The sequence below is a fragment of the Equus przewalskii genome, chromosome 10 (assembly GCF_037783145.1).
Source record: "Equus przewalskii isolate Varuska chromosome 10, EquPr2, whole genome shotgun sequence".
Taxonomy (NCBI): domain Eukaryota; kingdom Metazoa; phylum Chordata; class Mammalia; order Perissodactyla; family Equidae; genus Equus; species Equus przewalskii.
Window position 1 is genome coordinate 6503909 of NC_091840.1, and position 21240 is coordinate 6525148.

The 21240-nt window shown below is 56.2% G+C and overlaps 1 protein-coding gene across 14 annotated transcripts in view; it reads right to left on the minus strand.

The window, feature by feature from the left end:
* TMEM94 (transmembrane protein 94) overlaps positions 1–21240 on the minus strand; it is a 33551-nt gene that overhangs the window by 4611 nt on the left and 7700 nt on the right. For 3 of the 14 annotated variants that reach the window (XR_011522908.1, XR_011522907.1, XM_008513271.2), the window contains exons 2-21: positions 19494–19623; positions 9569–9688; positions 9081–9208; positions 8604–8740; positions 6897–7099; positions 6386–6537; positions 5934–6036; positions 5638–5724; positions 5252–5368; positions 4833–4889; positions 4447–4551; positions 4170–4334; positions 3715–3927; positions 2888–3203; positions 2416–2589; positions 1934–2036; positions 1595–1812; positions 673–854; positions 446–584; positions 72–187 (exon numbers count right to left, since the gene is read on the minus strand). Coding sequence is in view for 10 of the 14 variants with exons in the window: in XM_008513271.2 (XP_008511493.2) it covers positions 72–187; positions 446–584; positions 673–854; positions 1595–1812; positions 1934–2036; positions 2416–2589; positions 2888–3203; positions 3715–3927; positions 4170–4334; positions 4447–4551; positions 4833–4889; positions 5252–5368; positions 5638–5724; positions 5934–6036; positions 6386–6537; positions 6897–7099; positions 8604–8740; positions 9081–9208; positions 9569–9688; positions 19494–19517 (2859 nt within the window). In the remaining 4 variants the exon portion in view is untranslated. Of the gene's footprint in view, positions 1–71; positions 188–445; positions 585–672; positions 855–1594; positions 1813–1933; positions 2037–2415; positions 2590–2887; positions 3204–3714; positions 3928–4169; positions 4335–4446; positions 4552–4832; positions 4890–5251; positions 5369–5637; positions 5725–5933; positions 6037–6385; positions 6538–6896; positions 7100–8603; positions 8741–9080; positions 9209–9568; positions 9689–15364; positions 15803–19493; positions 19624–21240 lie in introns of those variants that run through there. The other 11 variants (XR_011522906.1, XR_011522905.1, XM_070560016.1 and 8 more) reach the window with 10 other exon arrangements.

The following is a 21240-nucleotide window of genomic DNA, read 5'->3' on the forward strand; positions in this document are numbered from 1 at the left end:
CTCCCTTCTCTGCCCTGGACCAGCCATGTGCCACTTCCAGAAGTGTGGGGGCACAGGCCCTCCCATCGTACCCGGTTGCAGTCCTCCAGGAAGCTGGGGAGGTCGCTGTCCGTAGGCTGGAAGCTAATGAGGTCTGAGTGACCTTCCTCTTCCATCAGGAGGAGCCCTTCTGCATCATCTCGGGAAACTGTTGGGATGAAAGCCTGTCCCTCACCTTAGGGCCAGCCTTCTGGGGGCCTTTCCTTGCCCTGCAGATGGCACAGAATTTCCTGCCTCCAGGTCTCTCCTCCTCCCCTGTTGACCACCATTACTGCAGGGAGATGAGAACTATTTTCCAAGGGAATGCTCCTTCAGGAGGGATCCACGGAGGCTCTTTCTAGCTGCGGTCCAAGCAGGGGGAACCTCCCAAGCCCACCTTGTCCCCACCACAAACTTTTGCCCTCACCCTGATTCAGGTCATCATGCAGGGAGCCAGCATGGCTGGGGCTGGATGGGGGGATCTCAGAGCCAGGCATGTCACCATTCGGTGTGAGGGAGATGTGGCAGTTCCAGCCCGTCTCCAGGCCCATCTTTTCTGCAAACACCTGCAAAAGGCAGATGGCAATGAACAGATGGGCCCAAAAGCCCACAGGGAGAAAGTCAGTGGTGGCAGAGGGAGATGGCTCCCCCTACCTTGCTTTTGAGCTCATCCTCCAAAGAGAAGTAGACGAAGCGGATGCAGGCATTGACCAGCCCGTCAATGAGGCGCACGATGTCCAGCCGGGCCTGGTACTGGGAGGACACCATGCCCATGAAGATCTGGCCGCTCAGGGCCTGCATGCAGTCTTCCTTCTCCAGCACCTCCCCGATCCCTTCTTCAGGTGGGCACAAGGCACAAAGCCCGGCCAGCGCACGGCCCAGTCAGGACACCCAGGAACCAGCGATTCCAGGAGGCAGCCCAGGGCCACACACACAGATGCCACACCCAAATCAATAAGCATGCAGGCCCCAGGGGACCACACACACAGCCACGCGTGCACACACAGCCAAGACACGTAAAGGAGCCAACAAACACAGGAGAAAAGACAATGAAAGGTACTCATCAGTCAGGTGATGATCCTACGGAGTAACAAGAGAGCCCAGCCCTGCTCCAGGGGTAAAGGGCTGGCCCTACCCTCAGCAATGGCTTCAAATCACGGTCTCTTGGGTCATAAGAGCCCAGAAGTCTGTGTGTTTGGCAGAGTGGGGCGGGGGTCGGGTGGGGGGTGGGTGGAACTCTGGATCCCTCTGTTCCAGCAGGTCTGTGACCTGGCTTTCTGTCTGATTCAAAGAATGCTAACGTTCTCTCAATGCCATGCTTTATAGCTTTCAAAAAAGTGCTTTTCTATACATTATCCCACTGGAGAGTCACAATAAACCTGTGAGGAGGGCAGACTAAGAACCTAGTTCTACACGAGAAAACTAAGGGACTCGCCTATCTCACCAGATAGTGAGTACCACTGTGGTGTTCCAGGTCCTGTGTTGTGCCCACTGTCCCCTCTGCTACAACTGATCCCATGGCCCTCCAGAAGCCCTCCCCGCTCCTGGCCCCCACTGGGACGGACGCACATGGTACCATCAGAGCTCCAGCTGTTGCGGCGGGTGCTCAGCTTGATGGGGACGGTGCTGGGAAGCTCGCACATGGTGAAGATGCTGCTCTGGCCAGGCGCCTGCACCAGCTCGATGCACTTGCCATTGAGCTGAGAGGAGAGGGCGCAGCTCATGGGCTTGTAGGCGAAGGCAGAGCAGTAACCAGACAGGCAGGCTCGCTGGTAGAAATCCAGCACTTTCTTCCTGCCAGGGAAGCAGGGCAGAAGTGAGGCAAGTGGTCCTGGTATGCCCCATGCCTGAGAGCCAGGCAGGCAGATGGCCAGAGCTGACTGCTCTTGCCACTGGCATGTGCTTCCTCACACACCTGTCAGAACCCGAAAGAGGGTAGATGTCAGCTCCATCCCAGAAGTCTGTGCAGGCCTCCAAGACCACGTCAGCTGTGCCGTGGGACAGCATCTGTTCTGTGCCTGAAGGGGTGGAGGGAGAGAAAGGCCAAATCATGAGCCCCCAAGTCACCCTTGTCCTCACTCTGACCTCAGGTAACATATGCCACCCTTGAGAAGGGTGCTAAGGAGCCCCTGAGGGGGTGGGAACTCCCCAGGCCTCAGGGAGCAAGCGGGTACGGAATGCCGCTGGGCTGGTAATGCTGGCAGTAAACCACATGTTCTTCAAACAGTCCTTCCCTCTGTGGCCACCACCATCCCAGCCCCCAAATCCAATCCCTCCCACATTTGAGGTCTCGGGAAGCCATCTAGTGCTCATCTGCCCAGTGCTCCCTAAAAAGAGCCACGCCCTGCCAAGCTCCTGGAAGGTGTGGCTTGCTGAGGGCCAAGTATGGAGGCTCACTGGTGGTGGTGTCCTTGATGAAGAGGCTGATCATGTGGCTGAGGGGGGGGCGCCGCTTGGTGACACAGGAGAGCCTCCCCAGTGAGGTCTCCTTCACCATCTCAGCACTGGGGAGGCGGTAGAGTGCCAAGTGGTTCTCCTGCTTGAAGAGCTCCTTGGCCCCAGGAGTGAAGCCTGCAAGAGGAGGGACAGCAACTCAGGGCCTCTGGGAGGGAGGAAGCCCCACCACTGCACCTCCATCCCTGGTGCGGAGAGAAACCCAGTCAGACCGGACTGGTTCCCTCCACCTTCCCGTGCTATCATCAGTTATCTTCCCAGATTAGGAAGCAGTGCCTGGTTGAAGGGGACGACCACAAGCTAAAAGGGCTGACGGTGCTCTTGACAAATGCTGTGCCCGGCACTGGTCTGTTTGGAGTTGGGGGCCTGGTGTCCTCTAAGAGGCCAACAGCCAACCCTGCCAGTGGCCACATACCAATGAGGCGGGCGAGCTCGCAGAGGCCCCAGGGCACGTGCACGGGCAGCACGGCGCTGTGGCTCTCCTGCAGGGCAATGTTGCACAGGTGGTCCGAGAACCGGCACAGCCGCTCCGTGACACTGGCGTTGCACAAGTTCAGCAGCACGTTGAGGCCTAGGGGCTTGAGGGAGGTAAGGTGGAGCTGCCAGTTGGAGTCATCGAACTGAATGCAGGAGGGGTTCTGCTGGTCCTGAGACAGGCTAAGCATCTCCAAGTGGTAGTCGCACACAAAGTCCTCTGCTTCGTAGGGCTCGCCCTCCAGCCCAGGCTGGGTCTGAGGGAAACATGGGGCGGCAAGGGGTGCCTCAGACTGGGATGGGTGAGGGGGGTGGTCCCTGAGTGCTCATCAACCCATCCCTCCCCAAAATCCTCTTCCTGTCCTTCCTGGGCTCCTGTCTGCTTCTGGTATCAACGCCCAATGAGACTGGCAATACCTAAGAAGAGGGATGACCAGACTAAAGAGGAAACAGTGAAGGTAGCCAGGGGAAAATATTTTAGAGGGAGCCACTGGCTGTCTGTCTTCAGAAGGTCGTGACTAGGAGGAAGGGCCTTGCCCCAATTATCTACCATCAGTGAGACCCAGAAAGGTGGAAGAGCCTACTTCATGGAAGAGCCCTGGGCAAGGCCTCAGGAGGTGGTCCTGCCTGGCCAAGCCTGAAGGCCCGAGAACAGCGGCGACATCTGTGCTTTCGGCTTCATCCGTCCAGGCTGGGCTGCACCCCTTCGGCAGGGGAGGCAAAGACACCCTGTGGCTGACTGAGGTGGCAGCTCCCCTCTCCTCTCACCTTGCTGGGCTCTTCTTCACCACCACCCTCTGTGTCCCTGCTGAAGCTCACATTGGAGCCGGACAGGTGCTTGCTGCGGCCGTGTGCTTTGTGGTGGGAATAGGATTCAGGGGGCTTGGGACCATCGCCAGGCCAGTCGCCACGCTCCTGCTCATTGGAAAGGTGCAGGGTAGTGTTCAGGGAGCCAGCCAGGAGGGCATCTCGTTCATGGGGCTGAGGAGAACAAGGAGCCAGGCCTCGGACCAGGGTCCCGACAGCTGCCATGGACCAGGAAGGCAGGGCAGTTATGTCCCCTCACTGCCTTGTCGGGTGGCTCCGCCTGAACTGCTCAGGCAGATCCTAATGGTGCCTGAGCCCTCCTTCTCCTCCTAGCCCCACCCTCTCTGAGGCCATGGGCCAGGCACCAAGGGCCAAACGGCCAGGCCCACAGCTGGGCCCCCAGCAGCCAGCCATACCTCCTCCTCTACCTCGGGGTGGCAGAAGGAGCGGGTGGAGAGGTCATCCGTTAGGTCCTCATGGCTGCTGTGTGGGGGCTCCACCTTCCCGCTGAAGAACAGCACTGTCTCTGGGCTGGGGTTTGGCCAAGACAGGATCCCCTGTTTGTCCACACAGCACAGGACCTGCAGGGAGAGATGGGGATGAGGAAGGGGATTTGGCATTCCCCAAACTGCCCAGGGGCCACTTAAATGGCAGACGGCCACCAAGACACCCTCCCGCAGGGCCCGCCCTCACCGTGACAGAGCCCAAGCTGTGCAGCAGGCTGGAGCTGTGGCTCAGCGTGGGCGACGTCCCCTGGATCACCCTCAGGAAGTGGCCCCAAATGCAGCGTAGCATTTCCTGGTGGGAGACAGAAAGTCTGTGAGGCCATCTGGGGCTCAGCTGCATTTCCCTAGAGATGGCTTCTGGGGCCAAAAGAGGAACAGTCCAGGGGGTGCCAGGAAGTTGGGGTGGAGAGGCATTTGTCCATGTGAGACGGGCGGACTGGGGGCTCCAAGAGCCTGGACAGAGGCTTGTAAGGCCATAAAGTAGGGGAGTCCCAGGGTTCCAGAAGGGGCCTGAGGGAGCCCAGGTTGGTGGCTACAGGGGCCCAGGGCGGAATCCATCCCTGGTGAGTGTACCTGAGAGGAGACAGCTTCTGTATAGCTGCTGAGAGTATCCTCTGAGAACTTGGCCAGCTGCACGGAGAAGAGGGTGTGAGCCTCAGGGAGGAAAATGCCACCTCACACAGGCCTCTCAGGGGTGGGGGGGCCCACACTGAAAAGGCTCCCAGCACCTTTGGTAAAGGACACCAGCCAGTCCCCACATCTCCCATCTGCTGAGAGCCAGGATGGATGCTCACCCACCTCCAGGCCTGGCCTGGAGGCTCTTCTGGATGGAGAGGGGAAAGCCCCTAGAGAGCTGCCCAGGGCCTGCCAAAGCACTGGGCCCACGGCGGGGCTGGACCTCTGCCCCTGGATGCTGGGCATAGCTGACTCCCTCTTTTTGTCTGTTTTCTGTTCTTTCTGAACTGTTCCCCGGATGCCTTGGAACAACCTACCAGGGAACTGGGGGAGGCCTTGCTCATCTGGGCCAGGACACGGGCTTCTCCACAGGCGGTTGCCAGAACCCAGAGGACTGGAAAGAGCAGGGGGAGGATGGGCAGGACGCCATTCACCTGGGAAAGAGTGAACCACACTGACGGCTCCCGAAGAGCTGCTGGCCCAGAGAGAGGGAGGCAAGGGGGGAAGGAGGGAGGGAGGGAGGAAGGGCTTCCCCAGCCCGGGGCCATTCCCTGAGTAGAAAGGGACAGTTGTCTTTCGGGGACAGGAAGGGAAAGAAGGGAAGCAGGCCTCCTTAAGCCGAAACTTGAGGGAGCCCTGGGCAGTCAGGGCACTATGAGGGGAGCCAGCCTGAAGAGAGAGAAAAGCACGAGAGGGGAGTTACCTGTAGCTGGAGGAGGGTGTACTGCCAGGACGTGACACCAGGGGCGTCCAACATGAAGCGCAGGGCATTGGTGATGAGGAAGCTGGCCTGTTGGGAACAGGAGAGGTGCAGCCTTAACCCCCCTCCCCAGAGAGGGACTCGGGCTCTAAGGCTCCCCCTCCTCTGCCCACTCACACCCCCCGGCACTGGTCGGCTCACTCTGGGACCCCCTCTTCATTCACAGGCTCACCTGAGTCTGGCCCTGAGACTCCCCCATTTCCTGGCCCTCTCCCTGCCCCGTGCCCTGCCTTACTCACCAGGACCACAGGCACGGCATAGTGCAGCATCACTGACTGCACGGAGAACCTCTCATTGTCCAGAGCAGTGACTGGGCGGGACAGGGCCATGTCCAGGCACCATCTGCAGAAAGAAGTGACCCTATATTCATGGGAGAGCCCAGAAACCCACACCTTCCCTGAGCATCACAGGGACCTGTAATTCCCTCCTGGTCTCTGGCCCTGGCCAAGTAGCCCCCTAGGAGAGTGGCCTGTGGCAGCCTCCAGAGCTGTCCCCTCTGAGTTCAGACTGGCAGGGGGGCAATCACCCAGTCTAAGAATTCTCACAAGATGCTAAAGAGAAGAACCTACAGAGATGCCTGCCCTAAGGGGGCCCCAGTATGAAAAAGGCCCCTTCCTTGGCACCCCAGCCCTTGCTCAATGGGGAAGAGGAGAAGTGGAGGGACAGGAGGAAGGCAGGGCAGCACCCCTACCTGATGTTGTCAATCACAGGGGTCTCAAGGACGCGGAAGAGCCGGTGCTGCTGGGGGTTCTGTGGCCCTTTCTTCACTTCTCCTCGGGGAGAGGGGGGTGGAGAGAAAGGGGGAAACAGGTCTCCCGGCTCCAAGACGATGTGCTCATCATCCTGCCAGTGACCAAGGGGAGGAGGGCGGGGGCAGTTAAAGGCTTCTATCGGAAGCCACTCTTCCTTGACAATTCCAGCTAAGTGGAGACATCTCATGGGATTGGGGACCATCAGTTAGTGAAGAGTCAGTTGGGGTGGGGCCTGTGGGACCGGATTCCCAGTAGCTTGAGGATCAGAGAAAAGAAAGAACAGGACAAGGAGGACAAAGACATTCCAGCTCTTCTCCATTCTCCTAGAGGCCTTGCCAAGAAGCCTATGAGCTGGCCAGAAAGCTTCAGGATGAAGCCCTGGGACCCTCCCACCATTGCCTGTGAATGCTCCCACAGCATTTCCAGGGAAGGAGAAAAGCCTCCAGCTACCTTGATCCCCCTCAGAGAGGCGAATGATTCCTGGCCGGGCCTCAGAGCTATGATGTCTCCTTCTACCAACAGGCTAACTGGCAGGTTGACCAGATGTCCATCTCTGTAGGCCCAGTGCAGGGACCAGGATGGTGCAAAGGGCATGTGGAGGTCGGGGTACATGGCATCTGGCCACTTGATCTCCTTGCCATCCCTGAGGGCATCTGATGAGAACGGAAAGAGGGAAACAGCCTCACCCATGGCTCTGCACACCAGCCAGACCCAGCAGGCACCTATGGAACCGTGTCTGCTCTTCTTCCTTTCCCAGAAGGCCTGCATCAACCCATGCCATTCATTCTAACAGCTCCCCTCTTTCAAAGTCACCTCCCCTGTGAAGGCTTTCTCAACCACTCCAGCCCAGGCACTTCCATTTCCTCTGAACGCCGGAAGCTTTTATTCTCTGTATCCTCATTCCATTCAAATACACTTCACAAATGTTGCTGAGGGGTGTGCTGAGCCCCGTGAGGGGTACAAAGGTCAAAGGTGAAGACTTCACAGTTACAGCCGTCAAGGAGCCACAACCAAAAGGGGAGATGAGACATGTGGGCAGATAACTCCAAACAAGGCAAACATATGCTAAGAGTGTGAGGAAAGATCCCAGTCCCACAGGAGCAGAGAAGAGCTGCGGTCATCAGAGACGGCTTTGTGGAAAAAGGAGCATCTAAGATGGGTCCTGAAGAATGGGTGAGATTTTGTCAGTAGGAGATGAGCAAGGGAGAAGCATGCCAAAGGGACAGCAGGACAAAGACACAGAGGCAGAGAAGTCTACAGTGGGTTTAGGAGTGGTAAGTAGTTTTAACCTGAGGATGACTAGCAAGAGAAGAGGCTGGAGAGCATGGTGGGAGCCTGTGCCAGAGGTTCTGGAAGCCACGTGGGATGCCTTTGACAAGCAAGAGGGAGGCGCTCACGGTTCCTGAGCAAGAGACTAAGGTCCGGAGAGCAGGGCCCATCTTTCTTGGGCACCCTTGTACTCCCAGTGCCTGGCGCGTGGCTGCAGTTAATTAATCATTTCAGAAGGAACCAACACATTCTCACTTAGCATTTAAACCTCCACTCCCCAGGACTGTCAGAGAAAGGTCTCTCGAGAGTAGGAGTGCTTCTCTTACAAGACCACGTGTCTCTGGAAAGCAGGAACCATTGTCTCACTAGCTGAATGGAAGCACAAGCAGAAATCTGACCAAGCAATCCTATTCTTTAGGAACTGGGCTGCCCCATCTTGGGAACCCAGCTCCCTATCCCCAACTCTGATTCTTGCAGGATTTCAAACTTCTCTGGTCCACCGTCACACCTCCCCTGGCCCAGTATCACCAGACAAGACAGCCTTGGGAGAGAAAATTTCAACTGTCCTCCTGCCAGGAGAGAAGGTCTTCTCTGTTAGTCTCCCAACTAGCAGGAGTAAGCCGCAAGTCTACTGTGCCGCCATTAGCCTTCCTGCCCGCCCAGGCCACTTCCTGAGTACCCACAACTGTCCCATGGGCTCTCACTGCCCTGCTCTAAAGAGGGCAGTGTATCCTTCTACCTCTCTTGATGACAACAGCCACAGAATGCTGGCCAAAGCCAACGCCAGTATGCTGGCGCTCCGGGCTGTGACCCAGGAGGGAGCTCTTAGGGCTCTGACACATCACAGGGCATCAGTTCCCACCCAACATGTCTGACCCTTGGCCTCACCTTGGATTTGGTCAATGATCCCTCGGAGCCTCCGCTCTACTTCCCGACGCTTCAGCCGATCTTGCCGCCCAATGAGAACAAGGTTGAGAAGCAGCAAGAGGAACAGCGCTGAGGCATTCACCAGCTCCACCCTGTGGCTGGTGGGAAGAGGCGAAAGGTACGAGCAGGCAGTGAGAGGTTCTCAGACCCAGCCAACCCCGGGCCCTAGATCCCCCTCACTCCACCCCACCCACCCCACCTACCCCTGCCCAGTCCCTTCTGAAAAGAGTGTCTCATTCTGGTTCTGACACCAGCCAGCCAAGGGGCTGAGGATTTCTAAACAACGCAGGTGCCATCTGTGGGGGCAGCAGCCCCTCTCCCCTGGGATGTCCCAGGTGACGGCAGAAACACTCTGCTGAGGCAGGAGAGGGATAGGCCCAGGCCCCATGGTGTCAGAGGTCGGGAGGAAGCCTCTCCCCAGGGCTGCTGCCCGTGTACCTGCCAGCTGGCTGGCTCCCATAGCAGCCCAGCAGCAGCAGCACAGCCAGCAGCATGAGCGAGGCGCCCGGCCAGTGGAAACAGGAGCAGCGGTTACTGTGGTGCAGGAAGCTGCTCCTCCACAGCTCCTGAGGAGGGACAGGAGGCGGGGAGTGAGAGGTCCGGGGACAAGGAGGTAGGAAGGAGCTGAGGTTCTCCATCCTGCTAGAATCTGGCCGCCTTCCCCCTACAGCCACCCGACCCAGCCCCTGTGGCTGCCTTTGTCTTCTCGCTTTGATCTCAGCTGGGGTCCAGCCTGTTGGGCACCTGCATCAGAGGGGTCAAGACATCACTCTGAAAGGGAACTGCACTCCCTTCTGATTTTTAGTGATGCCTCTGTCAAGTCACATGGCCCACAGTGACAGGGCGAGTCACAGCCCATCCTCAGGGCCTCCCAAGCTTTTCTGCCATCCCAACCAGGCTCTGGCCTCCCCATGAAGAAGCTTCACCTTCCACGTGAGACATTTCTTCCGCTCTTTCAAGTGTCCTTCCAGCACCGCCTCCAGCTGCTCCTTCAGGATGCTGAGGGCCTTCCGGGTGGACAGGCCCAGGGCCAAGGGTGGCTCGCCCTGGAGGGAAGCAGGAGGCTCTCAGCATCTCCCTGGAGGCCTCAGGTCCCTGCCAAGATGGGGCTCTCCACTCTCATCTCACCAGGCCCTTCCTCCCTCCTCCTGAAGCCTCACCTTCTCTTCCACCACTGGCCCTGGTCCCTCAGGGTGTTCAAGTACACAGTTCCTAATGTTCAAAGCCACGTTTAACAAGAAAACCGATACAAACTTTCTGTACTCAGCGTTTTCTAACTCACCTTCACTCACCTCTCAACTCCCTGCCATCAGCCTCTCTCAGCCCCACTCAGAATGTTCTCACCACTGACCTCCCAATTTACCTCACTGTTGCCAAGTTTTAGATTTCATGGGCCAGAAAATACTTTTTTTTTTTTTTTTAGATTTTTAATTTTTCCTTTTCCTCCCAAAGCCCCCCGGTACAAAGTTGCGTATTTTTAGTTGTGGGTCCTTCTAGTTGTGGCATGTGGGACGCCGCCTCAGCATGACCCAACAAGTGATGCCATGTCCGCACCCAGGATTTGAACTGGTGAAACCCTGGGCTACCGAAGCAGAGCGTGCAAACTTAACCAGTCGGTCATGGGGCTGGCCCCCAGAAAATACATATTTTTTGAAATGGTGAGAGGAGAACTAAGATACAGATGCTAGCTTTTCATTGTTCCTGGTAAAAACATTAAGAAAAACCCACCATCTTCTGTTACTACATTGCATAAAAGAAAGGATATTGTCACACCACAGCATCAGGAAGGACAAAATCTCAGAAAAAAGCTGCTCCCAGGAAAGGACCGTGCACTGACTACACCACGCTCTCATCTCACCAAGGATGGGTGGAACAAGGTATAGACGAGGCAGTCCCCAGGCAACACTGGGGACCACCCACAGACCTATGTGACCCCACGGCTGGGCCTCTCCTGGTTGAGACCCCCTGTTTCTGGGCTTCTCTCCTGTTTTCTCCTTCTTCGACTCTGTCCTTTCCCCTGTCTACCCCACAGTGCATCTTCCCACATCTTCTTAGTAACTTTATGTACGTTTCCAGGGCAACCTCGGCCACAGTCATGGATTCACCCACCACCAATAAGCTTACAACTCCTAAATTTTACCTCCAACCTGACCAGTACCCCGAATTCTGGCCCATTTACTGAACTGCTTCACAGCTGTTTCATAGGTACCTGTGAGTCCATATGTCCAAAACTCCGAAATCGCCGCCTGGCCCTCCCTGCAATTCAGCCCCTCTCCTGCAGGTGCCACCTCACCCAGGCACCCAGGCACCCAGGCCAGAGCCGGAACACCCCAGACTAGAATATCTCTACCCTCCCGCCAGCGCCTCTCTCCTCCTGCCCCCTGTCCCTACCTTTTCCAAACCAGCTGCAACACCCCAGCCAGAGTGAGGGCTCAGCTGATCAGCTGGCCTCGTGTACCTTTAAAATCAAGCCCAGACTCCTGAGCATGATCTGCGATCTGCCAGCTTCTCCAGACTCCTTTCCTGCTACTCCTGCCGCATGCCATGCTCCTCCAGCCCATATGCAAATACCTTGACGTATTTTCCTGGCCAAGAACACACTCCCCACCCCCAGACAACTCTTACTTCTCCTTCAAGACTCAGCTCAAACGTCACCTGCTCTGGGAAATTTTCCCAAAACCTAGGGCTGCACTTATGGGGGGAGGTTTGTATTCTAACAGCACCCTGGGCAACCTGGCCCACAGTCTGCATTGTGGAGAACTGTCATCATAGATTGACTTGTCTGCTCTCCCACTAGACTGCCAATGCTGTGAAAACAGGTACTGAATTTTCCTATCTCCACACCCCTCCCACCATCCACTAAGACAGTGCCGGGCACACGGCAGCAGCTCAGTGAATCCTCGCTGAATGAATGAATGAATGTACACATTCATCACTGATCCCAATGATACCTTAATCAGGGGGTGTCAACCCAGGATCTGTAGCAGAAACACCTGGAGCTTTTAAAACTCTGGACATCCAGGCCCCACCCCAGACCTACCGAGTCAAAACTTCTGGAGGTGAGGCCTATCCCAGGTTGAACCTAATGCACAGATCCCCAACTCAGGGGTCCTAAGAAAAAGAATGCCCTCAGGAAAGGCAGTGCCTGGGGGAGAAGTGAGTCTCCCAGGGGCCACCTGAAGAGCACCAATGTGAGCTTCCACCAGGAAAAGTTCCTAAGCAAGAGGAGCGAAGCCCTAGACCTGGGCACCCAGAGAGGGACTCAGAGTTATCTACTGAGTCGGACCCCGGGAGGCTGAGCCAGTGACGCCTGGTTGCCTCGGCTCATTGTCCTCCCCCTTCCGCTCCTATCACCCATACATCTGCCTTGCCCAGGGTCCTGCCCTGGCTTTGCCCACTAATGTTCTGGATTTCCTCCTCCCCACCTGTCTCCATACCCACCCCTCCCCTTGGCAGCCTCTCCCCTCGCAGGACACACATCTCCACAACCAGAAGGGGTTGCTGGATGGGGGAGCATCCACGCTGTAGAGCTGGCGGTAGGTGGCACCTGAGTGGAGCCCCACGTTGGCCTCCTGCCAACTTCCTGGACCTGAGGGATCAGGACGGGCTCCAGAGCCGGCCTGGCCCAAGACTTCCCAGATCCCTTGCCTAAATCTCACCTAATCCCATCTCTCCATGGTGGCTTTGGGGGATTATGAAGATGAGAGCCGCTTCTTCCCAGAGGGGATAACTGGTTATTTCAGCTCAGAAAGAAAAGGCCCTCCGGGCAGGAGGCCCACACCCCAGCATGGGTGCGTACTGCACTCCAAAGCCCCCACCTCCCTTTGGCAGGGGTCCTGGGGCCTCCCTGAGAGGGCAGTCCAGGACAAGTGAGTGTCGGGTAAGGCTAAGGCCTCTACCTCTGCCTCCTTGCCTCCTGACATGGAAGGGGAAGCCTCCAGGAGGCCGAGAGCAGGAGAGAAAAGGAAAGGGGACCAGAGGCCTTCTCGTGTCCAAGGGGCGGCCCAGAGGGGTGATGCCTGTTCCTCCCGGCCCAGGGAAGATGAGACTTGGGAAGGCCCAGCCGCTGCCAACAGGGCTAGGGTGAGAAAGCAGGGCTTCCCGGGCCTCGCCTCCCCACTGGCCCTTTCTCGCTCAGGCTCAGCCCTCCCAAGCCCCCACTCCCTCCCTCTCTGCAGGAGGGATGTGAGAGTTCCCAGGAAGGACTTGCCTAGGCCAGGCCTCCAGAAATGATAAAGTGGGAGAACCTCCCACAGGCAGGGAAGGGCTGGCCTGCAGAGGTGGAGAGGCAAGAGAAAGGAAGGGCCAGACAAATCCCAGTGGGTTGCAGGTCACCTGGGAAGCTGCCTGTTCTGCAATGAAGACCATGCTCAGGAAGGCAGGGCAAAGCTAACAGGAACAGCCAGGGAGCCAGGAGGGCGTCCCTCCTCTGGCCAGGCCTTTAGACCCTGGACACACATCAGTTCCCCTCTGCTTACCCTGTGGCTGTCCTGACATCTGCCACCTTACTCCAGGTACCCCCAACCCCAAGACCTCCTCCTCCCTGGCCCGCAACCGATTCGCTCTTTCTCTCTGCCCCCATGTTCCTAGAACCTGCAGGCTGCTGCTCTTCAGGTGTGGGAGGCGTGGGCCAGAGGGTGGCAGGCGCTCCTGGGGCAGGGCCAGCAGAGGCGGGAGGGGAGCGCAGAGCTGACTGTGTGTGTCTGCCCCCGCATGTTGTGTCTGGCCAGGAGCACCAACTCCAGACTGGCGATTACAGACAACACAACAGAGGAAAAACAAGCCATTCTGTAATTACATGCCTCCTGAAGAAAGCGCCTGCCCGCACAGGCTGGCCCTGGGGCGAGGACACAGCCTTCTAGGCCAGCCTACTCTCCATGGCCCCAACCAAACTTATCCAACTGCTGTGGCCACTCACTGATGCTGAATGGCAACATCTCACCCCACCTCCAGCAGGAGGTCCCGGTTGTGGGTAAAATCCCTGTTTCTCTCACTGTGTCGTGGCTTCTCCCCCAGCGCAGGAGGAGAGCCAAAGCTGAGCAACTTGGTGGAAGACCGTCACACTTTCTGAAGGAAATTCAGGAAGGGCTGGTAAATGAGTGGGCCCTGCCAGCTGTTCTCAAAGCACAAGTTAGGCTGGGCACCTGGGTGTGTCTGGGCCCCAGTGAGGAGACTGTGCAACGATGGGTATGGTTTGTTAGAGAAAGAAGGACCTGAGTCATACACATGCAATCTGAGGTCTGCTCTTCTTGCCTGCAAGGGCCAAAGAGGGTGAGGAAAAGCTGCCCTGGCCTTAAGTACCCACAAGGAGTAAGAGAGTCTTCCTGCTTCCCAGATGCTCAGAAATTCCCACCCTGCTCCACTGACAGGCACCTCCAGAGACATGCCAGGCCGAGGAGCGCTGGCTAAGGGAGGTCTCGACACCAGAGGGGAGGCGAGGCCCTGCTTCTTCACTTACACTTATGCTTTCCGGGTAGAAGTAACCCCATCCTACTGTTTAAATTGCTCAGGTTCAACCAGACCCAACAGAGAGTGACTCGAGGCTCTGGAAGGCTGGCAGCAAATGCAAATCGTGAGCTGGGCTGCTTCTCCCCGTTCCATCATCCAAGGGGGACACTGGCAGGATATGGGGACCTAGGGGAGCAGCAAGGTGGTGACAGAACTCTGTTAAATCAGAACCACAAGGAACCTGCTACTGGACAGGACCAGCTCTGCAGGGCCTGAAGCTGAGCATCCGGGTCAGTCTAATAAGCCTTTCGAGAGCCAACATACCTGAGCTCTCCTGTGCCACCTCAGTCAGGTTTCTCAGGTGGCCCAGAGCCAGAAGCCCCTCAGCCCCCAACCCCTGTCCCTTCAGGACTCCTCTGAGGTCCTCTCAGCACAGCAACTCTTTTCCTTCCTACTCCACCTATTTCGGGAGCAAGCAGAATCAAAGTCCCCAAGGCACAGGTAGACAGGTTATAAATTTAGACCTTGACCCTCAGCCTTGACAACAGCAGGTAACCATTAATTAGAACTGGCTGGGGCCTGGCTCCTTTGCCAGGTCCCCACCGTCACAGCCTTCCTGGCTAGTGCAGGAGGGGAGGGGAGCCGAAGTTGGACTCCACATAATGCCTGAATCCCTGAAGCAGAGATCTGGCCACTATACACCAGGGTCTTCTTTAGCAGTCATGATAAATCTCTTCTGAGTTTGGCCAGACACAAATCGACTCTGTCTGCAGCCAGGCAAATCAAAGCCTCAGGCTTCCTCCTCTTCCGGCCTCAAGCTGACCTTGGCATTTTCACCCATCTTCTTCCTCCTGCAGCATAAGACCCAGGAAGAAATCACTCCAGCCCTGGTTGCCCCTGTCTCAATGACCCATGTGGTCCAGCAAAAAAAAAGCCCCCTTACTGGCCCTGAGGAGGGCTGGCATCCAGGCCCAGAGCTTCCCGTCACTTGTACATGAGACCCAGATGCCAGCATACCTTGCCCAGATGCCCCACTGGGAAACTCAGCTCCAGTTCTGCTCTGGGTGACTTGGGAGCCTGGGTGGCAGCTCCTCAGACACATTGGCTTTCTGGCTCCTGTTCCCAGCCTCTTTCCACCATGCTAAGCTACCTTGTAATCGGAGCTGCCCCTGGTTTGGGCATCCATCTTCAAGACTTGTAGCAACCGCTAACCCGACAAAGCAGGGAACAAGGCATTTGTAACAGAAACGTAAAAGCCAAGCCGGCATACTCACTTTGTTGCATTTGCCCTGATGGGGCATCCATAGCTCTGCCTGCTTAAAGAGCATGGGGTGGAGCCTGAGCCACACAAGGGATCAGCCACACAACTTCCAACACCACCCTCAAAGAAAAAGAGAAAGGAACAGAAAGAGAAAGAGAGGGAGAAAGAGTGAGAGAAGAGAAAAAAGGAAGGGAGAGCTGGAGAGCGTGTGAGTGAGGAGCCGGGCGCTGCAGAGAATCCGGTACAGCAGAGTGGAGCTTCAATCTGCTGATTAATTCAGCCTATTTCCAGTCACGCTGCAGATTTAGGGAGGGAGGAGGAGGCAGTCACAGCCGTGGGAGGGAGGGAGAGGCAAGAGGGAAAGGAGGAGGAGAGAGGGGGTTGAGAGGAGAAAGTTTGTACGATGCTCTGCCAGATGTCCAGGAGCTTGGTCCATGCATCAGACAAGGTCACTGAGGGGTGAGCAGAGGGGCAACGCGCAGCCAGGGGGGTGTGGATGCATGCACAGTGCGGGCAGGGGGAGAAGCTATGCAGGAAATGGCTGCTATTGGCCCAGAGCCCTGAGGGTAACTGCCGGCATCAAGGAGTACCTGGGCTCTCTTCCCAGACTACCTTTCCTTGGCCCCAAATCACTAGGCAAGGGTAGGAGCCCCACTGTGGTGAGCTTGTTATCCATGAGAGCTCCCCCAAATCACTCAGAGACTCCTAGCATGGAGCCACGCCCATAACAGCTCTTTCCACATTAGAGCCACAGGAAGGAGGGGAGAGGGGCCTTGTGCGTTACTAAAAGCAGCACATTCTGCGTAGAGGGGGAAAAACTGGCACTTGAGAAGACTGGAGCAGTGACTTCTAGGAGGCAGAGCAGGGGGCCAGGGAGCGAGCAGAAGAAGCTAGCAGAAGAGGGAAGAGCCAGCCAAAAGGGAGGACCTCTGAGGATTCCAATGCCTAGCACCTAACACCTTTCCACTAGGTTACGGGGGTCAGCAGGGCTCCAATAGCCACTAATCTATGAGAGTGCAGAGATTGGGCAGCAGCTGACGAACGTCCAGCTGCATTTAGAGACACCTGACAAAGTGCCACTGGGACCAGAGATGGCCTGTGGACACCTGGGCCTCATCTCTCAGGCAGAAAGAAGAGGCCAGTGACCTGGGGCTCCCACCTCAGTACCTCTTGGCCATCAGGCAGAACCTACACATCACTCTAGGACCCCAAGTTTGATATACAGGAAGCTCTCAGCACAGACCCCTGGAGAAAGAAGGTCAAAAGTCCCTGGGAGTGGACAGGAAACTTCTCTGCCTAATTCCAGGCCACCCTTAGGATGGGGCTACAAAACCCCGAGGGAGAGGAAGCAACCTAACAGGTCCAATAAGCCCAGAGCGCAGGCTAGAGCCTGAGCACTTTTCTCCAGGGCCCTGTTTCCTAGACAACACCATGTGAGTTGCAAGGGAGGGAAGAGAGAGCCTCAGCGAGTTCGAGCTGGCCTCTGCCCTCCCGCTTCTCTAGCACAGCTCCCTGGAGGCCCTTGCTAAACCCACAGCTGAATGGGCAAAGGAGGGGCAGGGTGGTCCAGAGATTAAGGGCAGGAAGTCCTCATGAGGCTAAGGCCAGGGGGAGGAGGGGTCAGCTTCCAAGCCAGCTACTCTGAGGATGGCAGCTGTCTTAGCAAACTGCCAAGGAAAGACTCCTGTCCCCCTGTCCCCTGCTCCCAGGTCACACTTCCCTTTAGCTTTCTACCAAGACAGTGCTCTGTGGGAACCACAACGCAAACACTCCCCATCCTGTGCAACAGGCCCTAAAAAGATCAGCTCACAGGGTCTGACCCGGCTGTCCTGCAGGGCCCCCCACGCGGCCCTCTCCCGTCCTGCCCCCTTCCTACACTGCCCACTTCAGCAAGTGAAGGCAAGCTCTGCATCTAAGAAGCAGAAACCCAGGCCATCACTGACACAGTATGCCACCACGGGCTGGAAGACTAGAGACAGAAGAGGAGGCTCCAAAGGGGACAGTGAGGAACGGCGTGTCATAAAGTGACAGGGCGCGGGGGGAAGAAAATCAACAAGCAACCAACCCTGGGCTATAGCCAGGGGACAACAGGCCATCTTACCATCAACCACCACCACGCCATACCTCCCACTGCTACTCCTCCAGCAAGCCTTTCACTGTCAGAAGCCACAGGGATTACCTTTAGAAGCCCATTTATACGACTGGCATGGTGTCTCAGGTAGAATCCCCATCAGGCTCTATGGCTTAGCTGCTTGAACTATCAATTCCTCAAGTAGACTGTGAGCGTCTCCTAGCCAGGGGCCACCTGCTCAGTACCTAGACTGCTACCAACTCAAAGGAGCCATTCCACAAATATGGCTGATGACGATGGTGACGACACTTACTAGTTCAGGACTTGTCTATCCAGCAAGAGAAAGAAGAGGATAGAGAAGAATCCTCCGGGAAAATGGACCCTGAGAGCTTATCCAGTCTGGGCGCTCAAGTCTTCCTCAGGCCTGAGAAGCCAGCCCCCTGGATCACAGAACTTTGTTTCTCCAATTCACTGGCAACTGGTGTTTCAGCAGCAGGATGGAACCATAGGACAATACTGTCCTCTGTGTGGGGGACATTCAGCCTCACCCAGGCAGGCCACTACATTGTACAACAACATAGCCTCTAGTGGGATACTCCCTGGAATTGAGCAGGGCACAGCCCTTGCAACCGTGTGCAGCAGCCTTGCACCCAGGCTAGGAGAGAGGCAGGTGTAGCTTTCCCTCCGTGCCGATCACTGGTAGCATGGACACCAGCAGAGCAGCCAGACATGTCTGTGAACAGGATGCTGAACATACCTGCTTCAAGTCCAGGCCCACAAGCCTGTTCCACAGCTGGTCCAGAGGCATGAGAAGCCTGGAGCTGAACAAGTCAGCAATCAGCCAGGCATCATCAGAGGCCCAATGTGCGCACCCACAGCTCCCTCTCCAGGCTTCCCAAGATTTCTTTGGCAGAAAGATCACTATCCATAAGTTCAAGTCAATAAGTATTTACTAAGCCTTTGCTACCTGCCAGGCTCTTTGCTAGGAGCCAGGGACACTGAGATAAAGAGGGACAGACAGATTATTTCAATACAGTATAGCAAGGACAATAGTGGAGATACTATAAACGCTGACAGGAGTGACCTCTGGAGGTGGGGAAGGAGGACTTATCTGGAGAAGGTGATGCCTAAACTGGGTCTTGAAGAAAGAATAGTAGGAGTTTGCCAGGAAAAGGGGTGGGGAGCATTTTAGGGTAAGAGCCTAAACGTGGAATGTGTGCCCCAACTCTGAAGCATTCAGAATTACTAGTGGTAAAGGCCAAGGCAGGGGAGGCTAGGGATGCTGGGCTGACGGGCAGGAGCGGGGTTATGGAGGGCTGTGTACACCACCCTAAAGGTTTCAGCAGGTGGCATGGAGCCATTGACAACTTTTAAGCAAGGGTGACAAAACAGTCAGCTCTGCATTTTGGATAGCTTTCTCTGACAGCTAAGTGAAGGAAGGAGATCAGAGACAGAGGGACCTGTCAGGAAGGTGCGGCAGAAGTCCAGGCAAGAGACAGTCTTCATCAGGGGAGAGGGAGACTCTGATGACAAATCTACCTGCATGCAAAGACGGGGTACCTGGAGGCTGGAGTACCTGAGTCAGGCCAGGAGGAGGAGGCCGATCTAAGGACGCCTGGCTGCTCACTCCAGCTGATGCCACAGCTGTGTTTGGAGTCTAACTGGGGAGCTCTTCCCTAACCACAGAGAGGGTGCCCAACAGTACTCAACAAGGCTCAGCAGGTTGGGGCAGAGCCCTAGCAAAGAGCAAACCAACCAAATTACACAGCCCCGGGCAAGAAGCGGGAGGCTGGCTCGGAGCCAACACAAATCAGAAACCTGCTCCCACGCAGTTGTGTTAACAGGTCCACTTTGTCCTGTATTCACAGCTCCCCAAGTGTGTGCTGTCCAGCCAAGCAACAGCACCCTCCCAGAGGGGATCACAGACAGCTACCCCAAGCCTCAGAGCTGCACCCCTCTCTCACTTGTGGTTTAAAGCCCTCAAAGGAGGACCCCCCCAGGCAAACACAAGTAGAGAGAGTCCAACAGAGACACAGAGACAGCACCCATAAGGGAACAGAAAGAGGCCTACCGCATGCTTCTCCTTCAGGTCCATGGGCCCAGAGTACTGCAGGCATGCCCAGATGAACGTGGTCACCCCCAAAAGGAAGGCTCCTCCCCAACATGTACAAACCCCAGGGGCTCTGTCACAGTCACAGCATCTGGGGAAAAAAGAGGAAAGAGATCCCGTAAGTCCAGGTTGCTGGAACAGGCGACTATCAGGAAATACAGCAGTACCATCTGAACAACAGAGTGGTGCATGGAACAGAACTGGCTCCACTGACCATGAACCCTGGCTGGCCCTGTTCTAGCGGCAGTCAGCTTCGGACAAATTCCCCTCTCTGAGGCCAGGAGGGAGCAGGCTACGGAGGGGACGCTGGAGGGCTGCAAGCTTTCCTCTTTTAACCCTAACGTGTGGAGGCACATGTTTTGTTCCACGTGTACTCTTTAACTCACTGATTTCCAGCAGGCAGGAAAAGCCCTGGCTTATCAGCTTTTTAAAAAGGGAAGGTTAGCATTAAGGTAAACTGGAATCTAGACACAACTAGAATGTTCAGGAGAGTGGTGGGGAGATGACAGAAAGTAGAGACAGGCTCACTCCACTGCTGCCACCAGGAGCATGGAATCCGTCTATTTCCATTTGCTGGGAAACACACCGCACATGCCAACACATACATGGCCACAGACAGCCGGGCCTCTCGTGCGGTTTGCCAACAGGGCAGTGCTCCACAGGCACCTGGGCAGATGTCCACAAGGATGGCTGAGCCAATCTGACAACAATCTGGAAAATGAAGATTGCGTTACCTCCCCACCCACCACCCCTCTCCCCACACAACCCCTGACCCTCACTCATCCATCTTGGCAGCCAACATGCTTTAATGGTTTCAGACCAGGACATGTCTGGGTAAAGAGTGCCACTGAGTAATCTGGTTTGGTGCCAGGTGACTACTCGTGGAGAAAGTACTAACCTGCTGACTAGGGCAGTTCTTTGTGGGGCCTGCAGCAAAGCATCGCTAAGAAGCCCAGAAGAACTTATCCATGAAAAAGCTGTCTAGCAACAACAAAAAAAGCTGTGTCTAGAGGACCCCAGCCAGGAGGCCCAGCCTCTGCATTCACCAGCTCCACTCCAAAATCCCCTCCAATTCCTTGCAAGGCGGCACCAGTGCCGACGTCCCAGGCCTGTCTCGCCAAGTATCTCCCTACCCCTGCCTTTCCAGCCAGGACTTTCAAAGCTGAGCTAGTTCCAAAGGGTTAGAGACAGACAGTGACACTGAAGCAGCCTTGCACCGCAGTGACATTTGGTCTTTGGCAGCCCACTGAAATGGGATCCTGAGAGGCCAAATCCACTTCTCCCCAAGGCCACTCTGACTCAGGCTCCCCAGGCCCTGTTTACGAGTACAGCTTGAGGTCCCCATGACACCCCATCCCAGCAGGGGCTGGATGAGGTAGTCACCACACAGGGAAAGGCACCAGGAACCAGATGGGGATTGTGCTTAATTCTTTCTGCCAACACTATGAGAGTGAAATAACCCTGTGGCCAGCTGGAACCACAGCAGTTCATTGAGGGCAGCCAGGAGCAGGACATTTTTCTAAGAGTCTCTGTTTTCCCATCACTCCATACATGGGATTCTGGGAGAGAGCTGTCCTTAACTGTCTGATCTGAAACCAGCAGCTGTATCCTTAAAGGGCCAGTTCTCCTCATGCCCCACTGTGAAAAAAAGCACAGGCTTCAAAGCCAAATACCCCTGGGTTCAAATCCTGGCTCCAACATGTATCAA